Below are 17585 nucleotides of genomic sequence, written 5' to 3' on the forward strand. Positions count from 1 at the left end.
CAAAAACAACTATATAATAAAGTAAAGTTATATTATAAAGGCTACTTTAGTATGGCAATCATTTTCATCGTTGGTATGTTTGTAGCCGTTAAGGTGTCATACATGGCAAATTTGTGAACTACGCAAAAAAACAAGTACCGACAAGAAGCGTCGCGTAAACGATCACGTTTCGACTCGATCCGGCAAGGAATTTAGATTAGGAAATTGACGGGTAATTGACTTATTGATCAATGTTTGTTTTTCTTTATATACCAAAGTTTGTCTTTTAAAATTTAGTTATCAGTGTTATGCCTCATCTGTAGGTTCGTGTTCGTGTAGCATGAAGATCGAAAATAAAAGTTTGTTTTTTACAGCAAGGCCATCTCCATCGTGTTGTCAGAAGAAGATGAATAGTTACGATGTTGCTATACCTGGTTCTTCTTACAGTAAGTTTCTTTGTATTTTGCTATAGTTTGATTTGAGAGATTTAAACTATGTTTAAGAAGGCCGTTACTTATCTCCTTCCATTACTATTTTGTGTATCACTTTCCAGACTACTTGGAATGGTGCCGTAACCGCCCAGTTGGCGAAAGTAAACCCATGAGCGAGATAAATACGCTTCCTACGACCTCGCTAGATAATAAGAAGTTAAAATACTGGAACTACTACATCTTAGAAAGTGAATCTTCGCAAAGTTCCGATGATGGATCTGAGACAGCCCTCAGTATCCAGGGAAAGGAAACTGGTAGGAATTAATATGACGAACGGTACCATAGTAGTGATCAAAAATTGTGAATGTTTTGTGTGGTCAGTGTGGTCAGTGTGGTGCTTAAAACTTATTTAGAAACTGAATAACACTACATTATTTACACAACTTTGCAATTCATTCATATATTATATTTATTGGGATCAACTCTCGTTTGGTTTAACCTCAATCTCATTAAACCTAAGTTTATTACAGTATTTATTCTGGCAAATACTGTAAGTCATCATTATAAGTGTCATCCACTAAAATAACACATACTGTCGCTTTAATTTGAATACAGCTCACTAAATGAAACTTTATAGGAGACAATAAAGACTTAATAAATCAGTAATTTTATATGAATCTAGAGTTTTTTTTTTACCAAATATTTTTTTATTATTTTAGTTGTTACTGTATTGATGATTTCTAAGTGTTTTATTCAAACAAGTGTAAACTACTGTACTACTGACCATCTACTGACTTATGCTGTATTCCGAGGAATATACATATTTAAAAAACGAGTTATTCAAAAAACTTTTCTGACAACTATTTCTTTGTTCAAATGTCAGATAGATGGTATTTTGTACAATGAAAAATATTCAATTATAATCTCATTACAATAAATTAAGAAAATAGTAATAAATTCAGAAAAAAAAACACCCAAGTTGTATTCAAATTAATGTAATATTTAATTGACATGGTATGGGGTTGAAAAAGTTTTAATCGTGGTTAAATTGTAGGGCATAACGTGGTCATTGTAGTCTGTTTTGTTGAATATTTTTATTATTTTGGTTTGCGGTTCGGTAACCAATGTTTGTCAACACAGAGAACTCTAGTTTTTTTTATGATAATTAAAACGTTTGGATATAGTATGTAATTATCAAAGGCATCTGAAAATTCATACTAAATTCAAATTCCAGAATTGAAAATTTCAGTTAACTATGTCGACAAACATCTTTAAATGTTTTAGTTTCATTAAAATGGAGAGTAAAATCAATGTTTGCTTGTAAGGGAGTAATGTTATTAGAATAATTACTACATTTAGTAAACATAAATACAATGTCCATACAAAACAAACTATTATTGCTTATTGAAATTTGTTGCAACAGAGAGGGAAAACATTTTTGAGAAGGGAATATGGGAAAAAATCCAGCCAGTCTGCAAGCATTTGGCCCATATTCCCTTCTCAAAAATACTTTCCCTGTGTTGCAACAAATTTAAATGGGAACAACTCCCTAGGGAGAAAATCTAGCCAGCCTTTAAGCATTTGGACATACTCAAAACATTGTTGTATTATTGCTTAATTCGTTAAGACTTTTGCATTTGAACATACTGTTTTTTGTGCTTGACTCGAAGGTTTGATTTCTCGCCAATTTTACCCGTCAGATAATACTTTAGTGAATGTTTTTCCATGTTTTATTGGTCAAATTTGGTACAATATTATTTTTAAAATCATGTTAGATGATTTTTTTAATGGTTCTTGCAATATGAAATCAATAAAACTATTCAATAAAAAAATTAATCTAATTTTAAAATGAATACTTAGTACTAAGATAATCTATATTTCTGAAATGTTTTTTTAATTGCTTTGATCTTATGTTTTAAAATACAAAAAGCACTAAAGTTATTACATAAGTATTAAATATTGTATTTAAAACAGTAGTACTTTTACCGGTATTATTTTTCAAGAACCATTGAAATAATTCATTTTAGAAGTAGATTTTTCTTGCCGAGAAATAGTGTGAAACAGCCTTTTTAATATTTTTTCTCTACAATCTCTCCCTTTCTTTAAATAAAATGTCATGCCTTTTAAATTATGGATTTAAATAGATCATTTCATCTGAATGAACGTGTTAACATTGATAGATAACATTTCTATGCTAATAATAAAGGAAATTTTGCTTAAATTTTAATCCAAGGTGTTGGCATTGAAAACAAGATAAAAATGTATTTTTTAATAAGTTTAATTTAATAAAATCCACCATACTTTAAAAGGGCTGTTATTATGAAATCATTCATGTAAAAATACCATTATTTATATTTAAGATGTTTAATTTAGATACTTAATTTAAATGTTGGTTTTTATGTCTTGAGTTTGTTTTCGTGCAGTTAAAATTATTTACTGATAAATATTTTTTAATTTAAGCTTTCTTGGGTGAATTTACATTACAATGAGACAGTAAGAAAATTTATTGTCGATATACCAAACTCAAATTTTTCATGCATTTTTAATATTTGCATGGCATTTTGTCAGTAACATGATACGTATAATAACTGACAAAAATTTAAACTTTTGATGTGTATCTTACACGGTAACTGAAAATTTCATACAAATATTCCAATGTTGAAATTGGGAATTTGACTTGAAAATATCCAAAAAAATCGCCTTTTTTTCTCTCCATTGTAATCAAAGGCAAGACTTGTACAAAATTAAATTATTTTATCAAAACTCAATTTGAAGCAGAATTGCCAACTCTACCGATTTTTTGATAGATCTACCGATTTTGGGAGCAATCTACCGAATTCGGTGGTAATTCTACCGATTTTTAAATATCTTAAACAATCGTCAGTTTTTATGATATAATAGCAGCCACCCCTTCTGTTACTTTAAGAACAGTTTTTGGCAGCGTAGCTTGTCAGACGTAACAGTTTAATTAATTTTTGTGAAACTGTTTCACCTGATAATGAATCTTCCGAAATCTTACTGATTTATTTTTCTGAATCTACTGATTTTAGCTTGATGGAGGTTGGCAACGCTAATTTTTAAGCTTACAAAATTCAAAAATAGTGTGTAGTCAAAATGTATTTTTTAAATTTTAATCTTGCTATCACTCGTTTGAACCATTTTGAAAATTAATCTCACTAACAATTTTTGGAATTTTATGTGCCTATCTGTTGAATACAATTAGCGTTTCTTGTAAATGATATCACATTTCTTAGGAAATGTCTTGTTTGAACAAGACCTTTTCAGTGCTGACATATTGAAAACATCTGTCGTAATACAATGGGTAGCTGAGCTCATAATGCAACTTGTTTCTGCTTGTCCCATTACCTGTGACCAATGTGCAACTATTTGACCTTAACAGTTTGTTTTTGCACACCCACTTAGAATTAGTAAGCTCAATGATAATTGAAACTAATGATTTTCTCTTAAAGCTACCTGTTCCAACTTGCAAAATAACTTTTCTCAATTACCTAGACCTTTGGGCATACCTTACGCATATTCAAGGTTTATTTACCTTTTAAGATTATATTTTCATCTCATCAATTAGTTCTCTATTTAAGCTATAATTAATTTGGAAGATGACAATATGCAGAAAAATTCTCAATGGTTTTATGTGTGTAAATCACATAGTGTGTGTATGTATGTATTAAGGAGAAATTCTATGAATCACTATAGATGTATGCGTAAACTTGCACGAGCTTGTCATGTGATGTCATTTGGTATACTTGAATGGCTTGTTTTTATTTATTTTTTTATTCTGTACAATATTGACTATGAAAATATGACAAATGAAAAAAAAAAACAAACTCACATTTCTAACTGAAAAATCAAAATAAAAAAAGATATTTATGAAAAAAGAATTGAGGAAAAAATGCAAAAAAAAAAGATCAAAACTCTGAATGAAAAAAAAATGTGTACATGATTGAAAAAAAAAATCTGCAAAGAAAAATAATGATGTTGCAGCGGTTCTCATCATGTAAAAATAGCATTTTCCTGTATTGGCAATGTGATGTTTGTAGATCGAGCTAGGGATACAAGTGACTTGGACAGCGATGGTACGGTGCTGGAGTATGAGGTGATGTCGTCAGATGATGATGGAATGGGAGAGCTCCCCCAGCAGTTTGTGGACAGCCATCAATCCAGTAGTGATGATGTCAGTACCCTTCAGTATATTTACTAACATTTATGTAACTAAATTTAGTATGTAAACACTAAACTTTTTCTAAAAAGTATTCAATTTAACTCACTAATTTTAGTACATTCAAATTAATTAGTGAATGTTATGGAAGTTGGTTGTAACTTATCATATAAAAGAAAAGACAAATAATTTATATTTTTAAAATACCATTTCCACCACATTGTTTGGAGTCAACGATGTTTTTTTTATGTAGTTACATTTTGATTCATAAAATATTTATACTATCAAATCAGTTTATTTTTTAATACACAAATAAAAAAAATAATCGCAGAAGACCTCATTATCTTGTTCCATTTTATTTTTTAATCCAAAATTCAAATAATCAAAATTACTTTCAAAACTGGTTCATTGGACTAAGAGTATAAGTCCCACTTATGTGTTTTTTGTTTTTGATTAATTTTTATATTCTGAGGTGAAATTATATTTTCCCTCACTATTATCCTCATTTTACTATGGAATCTGTGTACTCTAATAGATTGTTCTAGCATTTATCAACCCGTTAAGGAAATGACTCAAATGAATGGAATGCGACACATCTCTTACTTGAAACAAGATTCAACTTTAACAACATTCATATAAAAATCCATTTCATATTTAATATTCTGGATTAAATATTATAAATTTATTCATTTGAACACATACCCAAAAGTCGTTAAAATTTATATTGCTTGGTTCAGTACATCCTAGTTTGACACATATTGATTTCTTTAAGCACTAAGTTTGCAATAAATTATTTAAACATTAAATATTAAATGCTTATTAAAAAAAACATCAAACACTCGAGTTTTAATAAACATTTTTTTAACTAGCCAATGACAGGTCATAAGCCCTGTAAATCCCTAAACTTCTATATTACCTTTCCTAAAATGTTCTCCATATTTACCGTAGTGTATGAATATTACTTAGGTTTAATTTTATTCTCCTCCTTATCTCTTTTTTCATTCATGTCATTTTTTGCCCATGTATTGTTTTGTACTCAGTGTGACCATATATTTTTTTTTAAACCTGTAATCGAGTGCATATCCTACCGAAAATCTTTTAGACTTCAGTAAAATACTGTATTAACAATTTACCCATGTATAAAAATTTTAATGCCGTTTTTGTCGCATCGACACTAAAAGTTACACACTGTTTTCATCTCGCTTATTTTGCAATATTACTTCCAGGACTTGGTGGACGCGACGGTGATCCACGCTGTTCTGGCAGAAGGAGACTTCATGTTTGCGGACTCCGAGGACTCGATGAGTGCCCCGTCCACCGACCCCGAGCTGAGCCCCTTCGACTATTGGAACTGTGCGCAATGTCGCAACACCAATAACAATCCCATGTTCCGTTACTGTGAAAAGTGTTACAAGGTCAGTTGATTTTTTAATTGTACTTCAGGTGCGTTTCCTGTAATATTTAGTGCCAACCTTACCAAGAATTGAACCTGATACACTTTGAAAAATTAACCTAAAGATAAACATAACAAGAAACAATATTTTTATTAAGTATTAAATATGTAGTTGGCCGCTTTTAATACTATTTTTAGGCCATCTTTGATACTCCTCAGGGCCTCAATTATATATTTTAGAAAAACATAACAAATAAGCCTTTCCCAGGGTAATTACTACAACTAGGTATCTTCAAAATCAGCATTTTTTTCTTTTTTTTATCCTCCATGAATGCATCATGACTTGGCTATTTGTAGCATCAGTTTTGTAAATGTACCTAGTACAGAGCACAGGAATGTGCGTGATTATAAATCTTTTCTTATCAATAATTTAATTTTAGGTAAGAAAAGATTTCTTCCCTCCTCCCCCGAAACACAAACGCAGGAAGAATAGGAAGCGAAACAAGAAGCAACGCAAAACTTCGGGTGAAGTTACCCTCGCTGAAGCCACTACACAAGACTCCCGGACACAGTCCCAAGGTACTGGGTTACATTTGCAGCGTTCAAAATCTGAAATTATTCCATCTTTCGATTTGAAATCAGTCTCTGAAAAAGTGTCGAACCCCGTGTGTGTAGAACTCCATTCTAGAAAGAGGAAGAACGAATGTTCCGAGAATGAAATAGATATTAAGAAATTGAGAGCGGACCTTATAAACGTATCTGTGATAAAAAACAATGTAAATAAAAATATTATTCTTTCGGAGAGCTATAATGCGCAAAGGGTTTTAGACATTGGAATTCCCGAGGTTAAGGAGCCCACGTCATTTAGTCAGCCTTTATATCCTGAATTTGGTTGCAATGTCCAACCGGTGTCCAAATCAATGAGCGATCCCGCTATTAATTTTAGCAAAGACGATATCGATGTGATTAGTGAGAGTTTAAATCACTTCTCGGACAATGATACAAACTTATCGTCCAAATCGCAAAAGTCAGTTCAGTCAAACCAATCCGACATGTGTATCACTTGTCTAGTGGAACCCAAGTCTGGAGTGTTTGTTCACGGAAGGATAGCGCACATCTGCTGTTGTTACAAATGTTCCGTTAAAGTTTGGATGAAGACGAAACGATGTCCCATATGCAATTGTAAAGTCAGCAATGTATTGAAGGCCTTTGTCATGTAATCGGTTCATAAATATTTGATTTTTATATTTTCTTATATATACAGAAAGGTGTAGCCAGACTGAATTTAGATTTGATGGAAGCTTTTGAGGCGCTATTCATGTTGTTATCCACATTATGGATCAGTTGTCTCAGATGATTTTCTCTCTGAATCACTTGGCAACACGTCGATGTTTATTTAAGAATATATTTCAATTTCTTTTTCATTCGGGGTTTATAACCTTTCCATTTATCAAATTATAAGTTATTGTGACTTATACAGCAAAGCAACCTAGCTTGATTGCTTTGGAGCTTTTTAATAGATACCTATTACAACAAGAGACGAAGAACATTTTTGAAGTCTTGGCATTTACAGGGCTTATGACCTGCCATTAGGCTGGTTTAGGCGATCACTTCACACACTGTAACATTAACAATTCTGCCTATATTCAAACATTTGTATTAAAATAAAAAAACGGTTTATTTTTATGAAGTAAAAGCTAAAACCATTATATTTCATTTGTGATAACGTAAACAGATGTGTGCTAATTTTACCCTTATTATATATTAATGTAGGTTCATTTGTAACATATTTTTTAAACAATTGCCATAAACTCCCCTTGCAACCAATTAGAAGCAGTAATGTTAAGGTCGTGAGCTGCATAGTTTATTAGTTAACTCTTTGTAATTAGTTGTATATATAAAGGTTATTTAATAATAACATTATTTATTTGAACAGATCGTTTTAAATCTAATATGAGTTATTCACAGCTCTACTTTAAAGAAAAAATACAGTTGTCTTTATTTAACATTATCCATTGAATTTAGGAAAAACAACATTGCCAATTTGAAACAAAAATATCTTTATTTTCCTATCAACACATAATATGGCACCGCACTACGTAATGCAACTGAACTAGAGCATTATTCTGATTGTGATTACCTGCAGCCAAGACTAATATATAGTCTTACGCTTCACATACCAGTCCGAGGTAATATATATCAAATGTTGCAGTAAAAAACACTTAAAATTTATTGCCAATCCGGCCAAGAATCGATCCAAACTGAAGGAAATTGGATTGTAATATTAAATTGTAATAATCACTAGACCACTAGGTACATTTACAAAAATATCACTAAATGAAAAAATCTCAAAAGAAATGATTTGCTTTATTGAAAAATATTTCAGAGATTGTTGATAACTGGAAGGAATGTAAAAAAATTGTTAATAAACTTGAAATCTGGTAATGTTCAATAGAGGTTGCATATTTGAATGATACGTAGTTAGTTTCTGGAGATTTATTTGGTTTGATGCCAGAACTAACGAATGGGTGGCTTCGTATGTCTTTTAGCTGTTGTGGAATTATGTATAATAAAATGTGACAACTCACGAACATTCATAATTTATCCGAAGATTTAGATTAATGAAGAATAATAATTACATTATTTCTTACACGCAATATTTGAACCAATGCTTATTGTAAGTATTTTAGTATATCTGCAGAATAGAAATCCTCTGATTTATAAGTTTTGTAAATGAAAGTGATTGTTTTTTTTAGCTGAGAATCCTTTATATAATTAGTAAAATAATCCTTAACACGTTCGTGGTTATGCCGGCAATAGCTGTCGAGATTGTGACTTTCATTTAGGAAATGACTGATACAGCCGTCAGTCCAAATGATATTGGTAGTGAAAAGACAGCTATATGATTGGCTCTATAAAAACTAAATGTAAGTCAAATAAGATTGACTTAAAACCATCGACTGCAGTCCAATAGGAAGTAAAAAAGGTGTATGATATGTGTCAATATGAATGGATCCTATGAGAATAAAGAGTCAGCTCTAAGAATGTCATTTGTATGGTGATTTATGAGATATGTACAATTTCGTCTCGCGTTATGGTTCCAGCTAGTTTACTTTTCTATTTTTAACATTTGTAAATCAGAGGTATTCTGCTTTAAATTCTTAACGTGCTTTGATTCAGGTTTAACCGCTTGTGGGTTGATGGTAATGTAGATATATTTTATTTATTTATTTTAATTCTAGTTTCGTTTAGTACAACATTTAGTTCAACTTGTCTTCGATTATACGGGGTTTTTTTTTCATATTTTGAAAATATATCATTAAAAATTTGAGTTTTAGCTAGATCCCCTTTTTTTTTCATGGAAATGAAAAAAAATACCACTTTAAAGGATTCATTGCATAACTACTCTCATCGTTAGTGTGTTACCGACAGTTTGTGTTACTTTATGAGGAAACCAATTAAGTACTATGTAGTTAAATGGGTCCTAATACCTTAATATTCTTATGTACAGTGTCTTTCCTCGCGAATAATGTTAATAAATGTTTCTCTATAATTATTTATATTTAAATGCGACTGAAGAAAATTAAAACCCTGAATCCTTATGCCACCGATTTGTTAATTTATAAATACAAAAGATATTTATGATTGTAAATAATATTGTTAGTTATTTAAGAAATTTATATTATTGTTAGGTTATCTATAGGAAAGGTCCGCCTTTTTTAAAAATTAAATTTCGGTGCTAGTGAGGTTTATAAGGAAGTTTGATTCATTATAAATAATGTATTAATTCGGTGACTGGTGACATCTTAAAAGTTTTTCTTTTAAAACTATATTTTTGCTTTTTTAAACTCAACTGTTTTTAGAGGAAATCATTGGGTATGTCAAATTTCAATGTTATCCACATATTTTTTAATACTCAATGAAATCCTCTTCATTTAAGCCCTTTTCTGTGAAATAAAGCAACTACAATTTGAGCTTTAGCAAAATTCTTGGAAAAAAGGTTGATACATATTTTATATGTCTAAATGAGCTATTGTTTTTAGTAACTGTTTTGTTAGCACAACGTTAGCCGATAATTGGCATTGCTTTGTTCACTTTTAGCAAAGATCAGATTTTATTTTCAAATCCAAAAGTAAAGATAAAAAACAGTTTCTCATTATTCATTATGTATTTCTATTGTTTTTGAACTGACAATATATATTGCATATAATTTTTGTTGCCCTTTAATATATTTTTTTTCCTTCATATGTATTTTGCTTTTCTGCTTTTCTTATTTTATCGCTTGCTAATATTTGAATGAAGTTATCGTTGCAGGAATATTTGTGTTCTGACACTTTTTCACAGCTGATTTTGAATTTTGAAAAAAATTGTTTCCTTATTTTAGATTCACAATTTAGAAAACGAAATGTTTCCCGGCATATCAAAAAAAAAAAAATGTTCACAAACATTTTCAGTGGTGCTCCTATGTTTTTTAATTCATCTATTCTATGATCGATTGTAAAAATGGAAGATAAAAAAAACATGTATCTCCATTAAAATGCAAAAAACATAGCATTTTTATTTTCTTATTTTTGAACCCTTGTAATTATTATTTGAACAGCTCAAAATGTGCTAAACTTTTATTTATGCAAAATTCTGTTATCAGAAATTGTAATGGCCATCCCCACCCATTACTGGGGTATGAAAAAATCTCACCAAATGAATACCTAATAAATTGATTTCTTTACAGGTTACTCGCTTGTTTTATTCAAATTAGAACTGTTTACCCTTTTTGCTGTATGGTTTCTCTTACATATTATAGTCATTATTATAAATGTTCATAATTATGATCATGACCTATAAATTGCATTTTTGCTTCACACATTGTACACCATCTTATGACACCCATACAATTTTTGCAAACTCAGTATTTCTACAAAAAAAAACTTAATTTCAATGGAAGTTATTAGTGACGAAAATGTTCATCAATTAGCTCATTCAAAGCAATGAAAATAAATGGCATGTATGTAATTTAGTAATAATTTATTGAAAGAGAAATATGTAGATAAACTGAATACATCATTAAATAAAACAATATATTAGATAAAATAAATTATGGGTTTATATTATATATTTATATAAAAACATTAAAGTATAAACTCATTTACGTTTTTATTTTATTAACAAGATATTCAAAGTAAATTCGTGTCACACTGTCTAATACAGATGTTATTTATCAATTAATTTTTAAGATGATTTATGGAGCTTTACTATCACTCTTAAAAAACAGACTGAACTCCACGGAACCTTCGTCCTGTGCCGAGATTAAATAAAAATCATATTCATGAAAACATTATTTGCAGTTGATGTCTATGAAATTATGTTTTTTGCTAATTCACTCGTAACAAAGGCCGTTGCGTATTCATTTTCGCAGCGCTCGTATTCTCCCAATGTTGGGTTGAGGCCGGTCATGGAGCTGGGACAAGACAATATTTTCATATCTATTGTATTGTCTACATGTAAAGGGCCCTTTATGCTTCAGATGCTATTCTAGGGAAAGTGAAATATTGCAGTGTAAAACCACCTCGTAAGAAAATATTTCAAGTCGACTTTGCCTGGAATCGATCCCAAGACCTCGGTTGGCAAACGCTGCAACCACTACACTACGAGGCAGACTTATCTCCTCTTGATATCCTTTTTCCCGAGAGTTGCCACAGAGTCAAAAATACTCATCCAGGGTTCAGTTCCTATTTCACACCCAGAACTGTATTTTTTATCCACCTGGACAGAAAATTTATTGAATATTTGTACATAACCACTTACTGACTTTTTTTATGTCTACCGGTTTCGAGACGTGACAGGTAGACATTAAAAAGTCAGTAAGTGGTTATATACAAATATTTAATAACATTTAGTAAAATGCTTGACCACAAAGTGAATGCTTTAAATATTAATGAGAAGAATTATTATTTCAGTTTTAGTGCTGCAGGCAGAGCAGCGTTTATTTTATAATTAAAAAATACATATAAGAATTTGTTACCCTCTATGTCTAAAGACTTTTCGGTGGGACACATTTTTTTTTTTAATGACAGGTTTAAATTACCATTTATTTTATTTATATTTTACAGATTTATTTATAAACAGGCACTATAAAGTATCTAGAAGATATTTCTTCAGTTCTTTTTTTTTCATTTGAAGATTTTTCATGTTAATGATGGTTTGTGGGAGATCATTGAACAATCTTAGAACAACACAATTTTATGTTCGCTCTCCGAAGTAATTTGTAATTCGGGGAGCAGGGACAGAGAGCCCTTAGTTTTTAATCTAGTGTTGTGAGTGTGGGAAACTCTTTTTATATTCCGGATCAACAAAGTGATCTACAATCAATTTGTAGTCACAAAGTTGTTTTACCGGCAGGACATTACAGAATTTAAAATACACACCTTCGCCCATATGTTTTGCCTCACGGATTATGCTATCCGGTACAATCCCCCTCAACAGTCTTACCTGAATATCATAAATTTTACCCAGATGAGACTGGAAGGTGCGACCCCAGACACGCACTCCGTAAGATATAATGGATTCAATGAGCGAGGTATATATGTATCTTAACGTTTTGAAAGGTAGTATTCTTTTAATTTCATAAATCACCTTAAGCATCTGTCGCAGATTCCATCAATATGAACACCCTAGCTAAATTTAGAACCAATAATTAATCCTAAATATTTATGATTATTTACAACATCTATAATAGGACAATTACATTTATCTGATTCTATATTTAAATTTGAATGAAGGCAAAAATTTATATGAACTTGTATTTCTATTTCAAATTCACATTTAGTAATACATGGTGAGGATACATGAACAATTTTAGTTTTTTTAGAATTTATTACTAAGCCATAGTCATGCGCCCATTTAATGAGATTTGAAAAATCTTCTTGAAGCATTTTTTGGGCAGTTTTTATATTTGAATGGCTTATTACAAGGGCAGTATCGTCTGCGAATCGGAAGCAATTCGAAAATTTTACATGGTTTCCCATTGAATTGCAATATATTAAGTAATGAATCGGTCCGAAGACTGATCCTTGAGCTGTTCCCATAGACACAACTCTTTCATTACTATAATTTTCTCCAACTTTTACTTTCATGCAACGATTTTTTAGGTAATTTTCCATAATTTTACTATATCTACCCCTTATTCCTGCAATTTCGAGAGATTTAACAAGTGTTTCATGGTTTAGCGTGTCGAAGGCTTTTGAAAAGTCTATCATCAATACAAAAACATGTGTTTTATCATTAAGCTCCCCGTTTATATAATTTGAAAATCTAGAAAGTAGAAGCGTAGTACTCTTTTTTTTCCTGGAATCCATATTGATTTGAACATAAAATATTATTTCTAGATAAAAATACATTTAACAAGATATTTTTCCAAAACTTTATTTATAGTTGGGAGTAGAGAAATAGGGCGATAATTTCCGTAGTCCGAATGTGATCCCCCTTTATAAATGGGTCTTACGATTGCAGTTTTAAGAGCATCTGGATAGGTTCCTTTTTTAATACACAAATTTAAAATATGACTTAGAATAGGACTGATTAGTTGAGAAATAGTTTTGAGACTGCAGAATGTTCATCTTTCCAAATTGATACATAGTGAATTATGAACCGTGGTATTTTACTATGGTCAATGATCTTGTTTTTTGGATTCCCAAAGAGCGTGTGCTTACTGCGCGAGAGGTCTCAGTGCGATTCCCGACATGGTTGACGTGAAATATTTATTTCAAAATGTGTTTTTACACAAAAAATATTTCAGTCCCCTGATCATCTTACCTTCATGTAACGAAAATGATCAAGATACGCTGCGATTGGTGTACCAATGCCGTGCCCTATGCACCGTTAGGTTCAGAAAAGGAATGCTGATGATGGATTTGCATACCTTACATCAACAGCCCCCTTACAAACACTATAAATAAGTGTCTTGGAGGCTATTCGAATTAAGAAAAAGGAAGATTGTGTCAATTAATTTGTAAGTATCCATGTTTGTTTCTTAATTAAAATTTATTTAAAGTAACCGCGTAACCGCTATGTAATATTTTCTACCACATCCTTCCCTATTCTTAGATAAAAAATAAGTATGCCTAACATTATCACTATACACAATTACATACTGTTCCCATTTATATATTTATTTTAAATGAAGTGCTTATTATTAGTTGATATATATTTTTTTATTTTATTTAATCATACCATTTTTTTTTGTACTCCCAGGAGTTACAACAAACTTATTTTGGGACAGAATAATATTTACATAAAGGTATGGTAATGATAATAATATTGTAACAAGTAATAATATGTACATAAAACTGAAATAAGATTAACATATTACAACAGAGATGAAGAACATTTAAGAGATAGTAATATAGAAGTCCAGGCATCTACAGGGCTTATGACCTGTCAATGGCTGGTTTAAGTGGCCACTTTACACACTGTGTAACAGTCACCAATCTGCCCATATTTTTTTTTTCTTTTTAACGAAAAATAAATATTTGCGTTCTTATGATTTACCCAAATATTTAATTTTGAGGGCTACTTTCAACGAGTTGTAAATAACTCACTATTAGAAAATAGAATCAAGTTGGGGTAGAGTGGGATTCGAACCACAGACCTTGGGTCCGTGAGTCCGAGACACTAGCCACAGGACCACAACCCGACTTATGAACTTTGTATTCCTTCAATTCTTTCATCTGTTGATGTTTGTGAAGTTAAAGAGCTTAAACCTTTATTTATGCGGGTAAGATTCATCTAACTGAATTATTTCACCTACACACTAGGCAACGCCTGAAAATGTTACGTAATGTTATGTTAGATGTTCAAATATGGGCAGAATGGTGAATGTTACACAGTGTGTAAAGTGGCCACTTAAACCAGCCACTGACAGGTCATAAGCCCTGTAGATGCGTGGACTTCTATATTACCTTCTCTTAAATGTTCTTCATCTCTGTTGTAATATGTTAATATAAACAGCTCCCCAGGGAGTCGAACCCAGTCCTTGTCTACAAAAACTTGGACAAACTCAAAATATTGCGGAAATAAGATAGCAAGTTAAGTATATAATACAAAGAAATTAAAACAAATCATAATAAAAATTAATATTAAACATTTACATATAAATAGTATATATATAAACTTAAAACTAAATTTCACCTTCCACATACCTCCTCAAGTAGTAATTTTTTTAATGAATTAAGTCATTTATCGGCTTTTTATAGGACTCCGGTAGCCTGTTGTACTCACTACAAGCAAGGTACAGCAGAGACCCTAGACCATACCTTGTCGTGCGTGATCCAGGTACGTGAATATTTTGACTCTGTCGCGTATTATACTGGTGGACGTCGCGATTGAAGTTAAAGCCAATATTAGTGAATCTTTATTTACGCCTTGAAGCACCGTTTTTGCAATCTCATATACGGTATGACCAAAAATGGGAGAATGTCAGTAAGTTTGTAAATATCTTTGACATGCGTTTCCATTGGTATACCGTATATGTTTCTTATAGCTCTATTTTGTACTACTTGTATTTATGATACACACTTTTTTGTGGCAAATCCCCAGATGCACGACAAGTTTACCAAATAAGAGTGTATCATCGAATAGTACACTGCTCGGCGTAGTGAGATCGGAAGAACTATTGATATTGAGATAAATATCTCAGTTTTTACCAAGTGTAATGTAGTTAGATTTTTGAGACTGAGCTTGTTGATACGAGGCCAACTTGCAAGATGGTAAACATCTAGTTGCATTTCGTTTTCAAGATATTTTACATTACGATTGTGATAGTAAACAATTGTGTCGTCTGCATACAGTTGAAGTGTACCTTTAATACCCCAATGTGTAATATCATTGATATAGATTAAGAATTGCAGTGGCTATAATGAATGGCCAATAATGAATGTTAAAAGTGAAAGAATATAATCATTATTTCCTTGTCAGCACCCAGTGGTGCATAGGGCACTGCATCAGCACTCAGATCGCAGTGTATCAGGATAATTTTTGTTGCATGGAAGGTAAGATGATCAGTCTCACACTTCAGATACCAGTCCAGGGACAGTGAAATATTGGAATATTAAACCACCATTAAAACAAATATTTCATGCCTACCCTACTTTGAATCGAACCCGGGACCTTAAGAATGGTAGACGAATGTGCCAACCACTACACTACAAGGCCAACTTATCCCCACTCGATTTCTTTTTTACCCGAAAACGTCGAAAACGCTCGTCTTGGATTCTGGTTTCTATTTAAACGTTATGCAGAAAGCAGCCAGCCATAGAAAACTGAAACTGAGATAACTGCGCTTTTGTGAGAAGGGTGAATAATTGAATCTACACAACAGTTGGAATGTTTTTCACCTAAACAAATGATAAACAATGAGTACACTAGTTTTTTTTACAAGACAAACAAGAATTTTATAATGTATTTGACCAGTGTTAATGATTTGAATGTACCGTAAGATTTTTCTAGTGCTGTGGGTGTTTTCTGAAAATTGAGAAATGCCATTTTTGCAATCGACACCATTTTCAGAAGGTGATTTATACAGTTTTTTTGTATGACAGCAGTCTGGCTGTTTTTAACAGAACATAGAATTGATCTTACTGCACCCGATAACATCAATATCTCATTTTTACAAAATTGTGGACTGGCTGCTTTCTGCACAACTACGTTCATTTCACCTACAGAACTGTATTCTTCGTTCGCCTGGAGATGGAATATGCAATAAAAAAAATAATTCTTTACTATAACAACAATCAACACACTGATTTTAAGTAATTAAAACTATTTTTGAAAAAGCGAGTAACATAGAACAAAGGTAAGAATGATATTGTAAGTAAAAAGTTAAATCATCCGTCGGTCAGTCTGGGGATAAGCGAGTACATGCGATAATTGGTACTAGAACTCGCAAAATAAAAAGATATCGGCCTAGGCATTCACAGGATTTTCATTGAATGGTTTAAAAACACCAATATGTAACATTCACAATTCTGCCTGTATTTAAACATCCATTTTTCTTAGATGAATTGACATTTTGTGGTTTGGTTTTACAAAGTTTGAAATATAACAAAAATTGGATCTTTTATCAACCACCAAACTAAGGCAACGTTCTGTTTCACTTTTAAATTGCTTTTGAAATAATACAGCAAATTGGAATCAAATAAAAAACTTACTTAAACATGTCCAGCAAAGTTAATTGCTTTGACAATGAAACTTGTGTGGTACGCTAGAGTATCCTCTTCATCTTCATTTGCCAACAGCAACTTTCGTAACAGTTGTTTTCTGTAATGGCTTTTTATGCACTCCACTATGCCCTGATCTATCCGTTGAAGTAAACTCGTTGCGTTTGGTGGCAAGAAGAGAACTTTAAAACACTTATTTTCTCTTTCTAAGAGGTTTTCAGAAGGGTGCGCTAGAGCCTTATCGTCAACATCTCCTTGGATGACTAGGTTTGGATAATCGGAGTTTAACTGTATTTTATAAAGCTGAGCATCTCTAGTGATGCGAATGGACAACAAAATAACGACTAAAAATATTTACTCTGCAAATGTTGATGGGTACAATAATTGAGCAAGAC

The 17585-nt window shown here is 31.5% G+C and overlaps 1 protein-coding gene and 1 long non-coding RNA gene across 4 annotated transcripts in view; both read left to right on the plus strand.

Moving 5' to 3' along the window:
• The window catches only part of LOC148278645 (uncharacterized), a 150830-nt gene that overhangs the window by 5796 nt on the left and 127449 nt on the right, over window positions 1-17585 (plus strand). The window lies entirely within an intron of this gene.
• Window positions 44-15307, plus strand: LOC148278646 (E3 ubiquitin-protein ligase Mdm2-like). Of its 3 annotated transcripts, none has more exons than XM_088231067.1 (7): window positions 113-211; window positions 354-425; window positions 533-724; window positions 4469-4602; window positions 5814-6002; window positions 6421-6559; window positions 15229-15307. In XM_088231067.1, exons 2-7 carry the CDS (start codon window positions 386-388, stop codon window positions 15237-15239), a joined length of 705 nt encoding a protein of 234 aa, XP_088087193.1. In that variant the 5' UTR covers window positions 113-211; window positions 354-385; the 3' UTR covers window positions 15240-15307. The 3 variants fall into 3 exon arrangements, with proteins under 3 accessions (XP_088087190.1, XP_088087193.1, XP_088087191.1); XM_088231065.1 differs by lacking the exon at window positions 15229-15307 and adding an exon at window positions 10710-10823; XM_088231064.1 differs by lacking the exon at window positions 15229-15307 and having other exon boundaries at window positions 44-211; window positions 6421-10713.

The sequence above is a fragment of the Micrasema longulum genome, unplaced genomic scaffold, assembly GCF_059751315.1.
Source record: "Micrasema longulum isolate JH-2025_06_02 unplaced genomic scaffold, ASM5975131v1 h1tg000849l, whole genome shotgun sequence".
Lineage (NCBI taxonomy): Eukaryota > Metazoa > Arthropoda > Insecta > Trichoptera > Brachycentridae > Micrasema > Micrasema longulum.

What these genes read in the sequence shown, in the direction of transcription:
- LOC148278646 (XM_088231064.1), top strand. Translation starts at nt 386, where the DNA reads ATGAATAGTTACGATGTTGCTATACCTGGTTCTTCTTACA. An exon ending in TATCCAGGGAAAGGAAACTG is followed by an intron (nt 725 to 4,468) that starts GTAGGAATTAAT and finishes TGATGTTTGTAG; the next exon opens with ATCGAGCTAGGGATACAAGT. An exon ending in ACTGTGAAAAGTGTTACAAG is followed by an intron (nt 6,003 to 6,420) that starts GTCAGTTGATTT and finishes ATTTAATTTTAG; the next exon opens with GTAAGAAAAGATTTCTTCCC.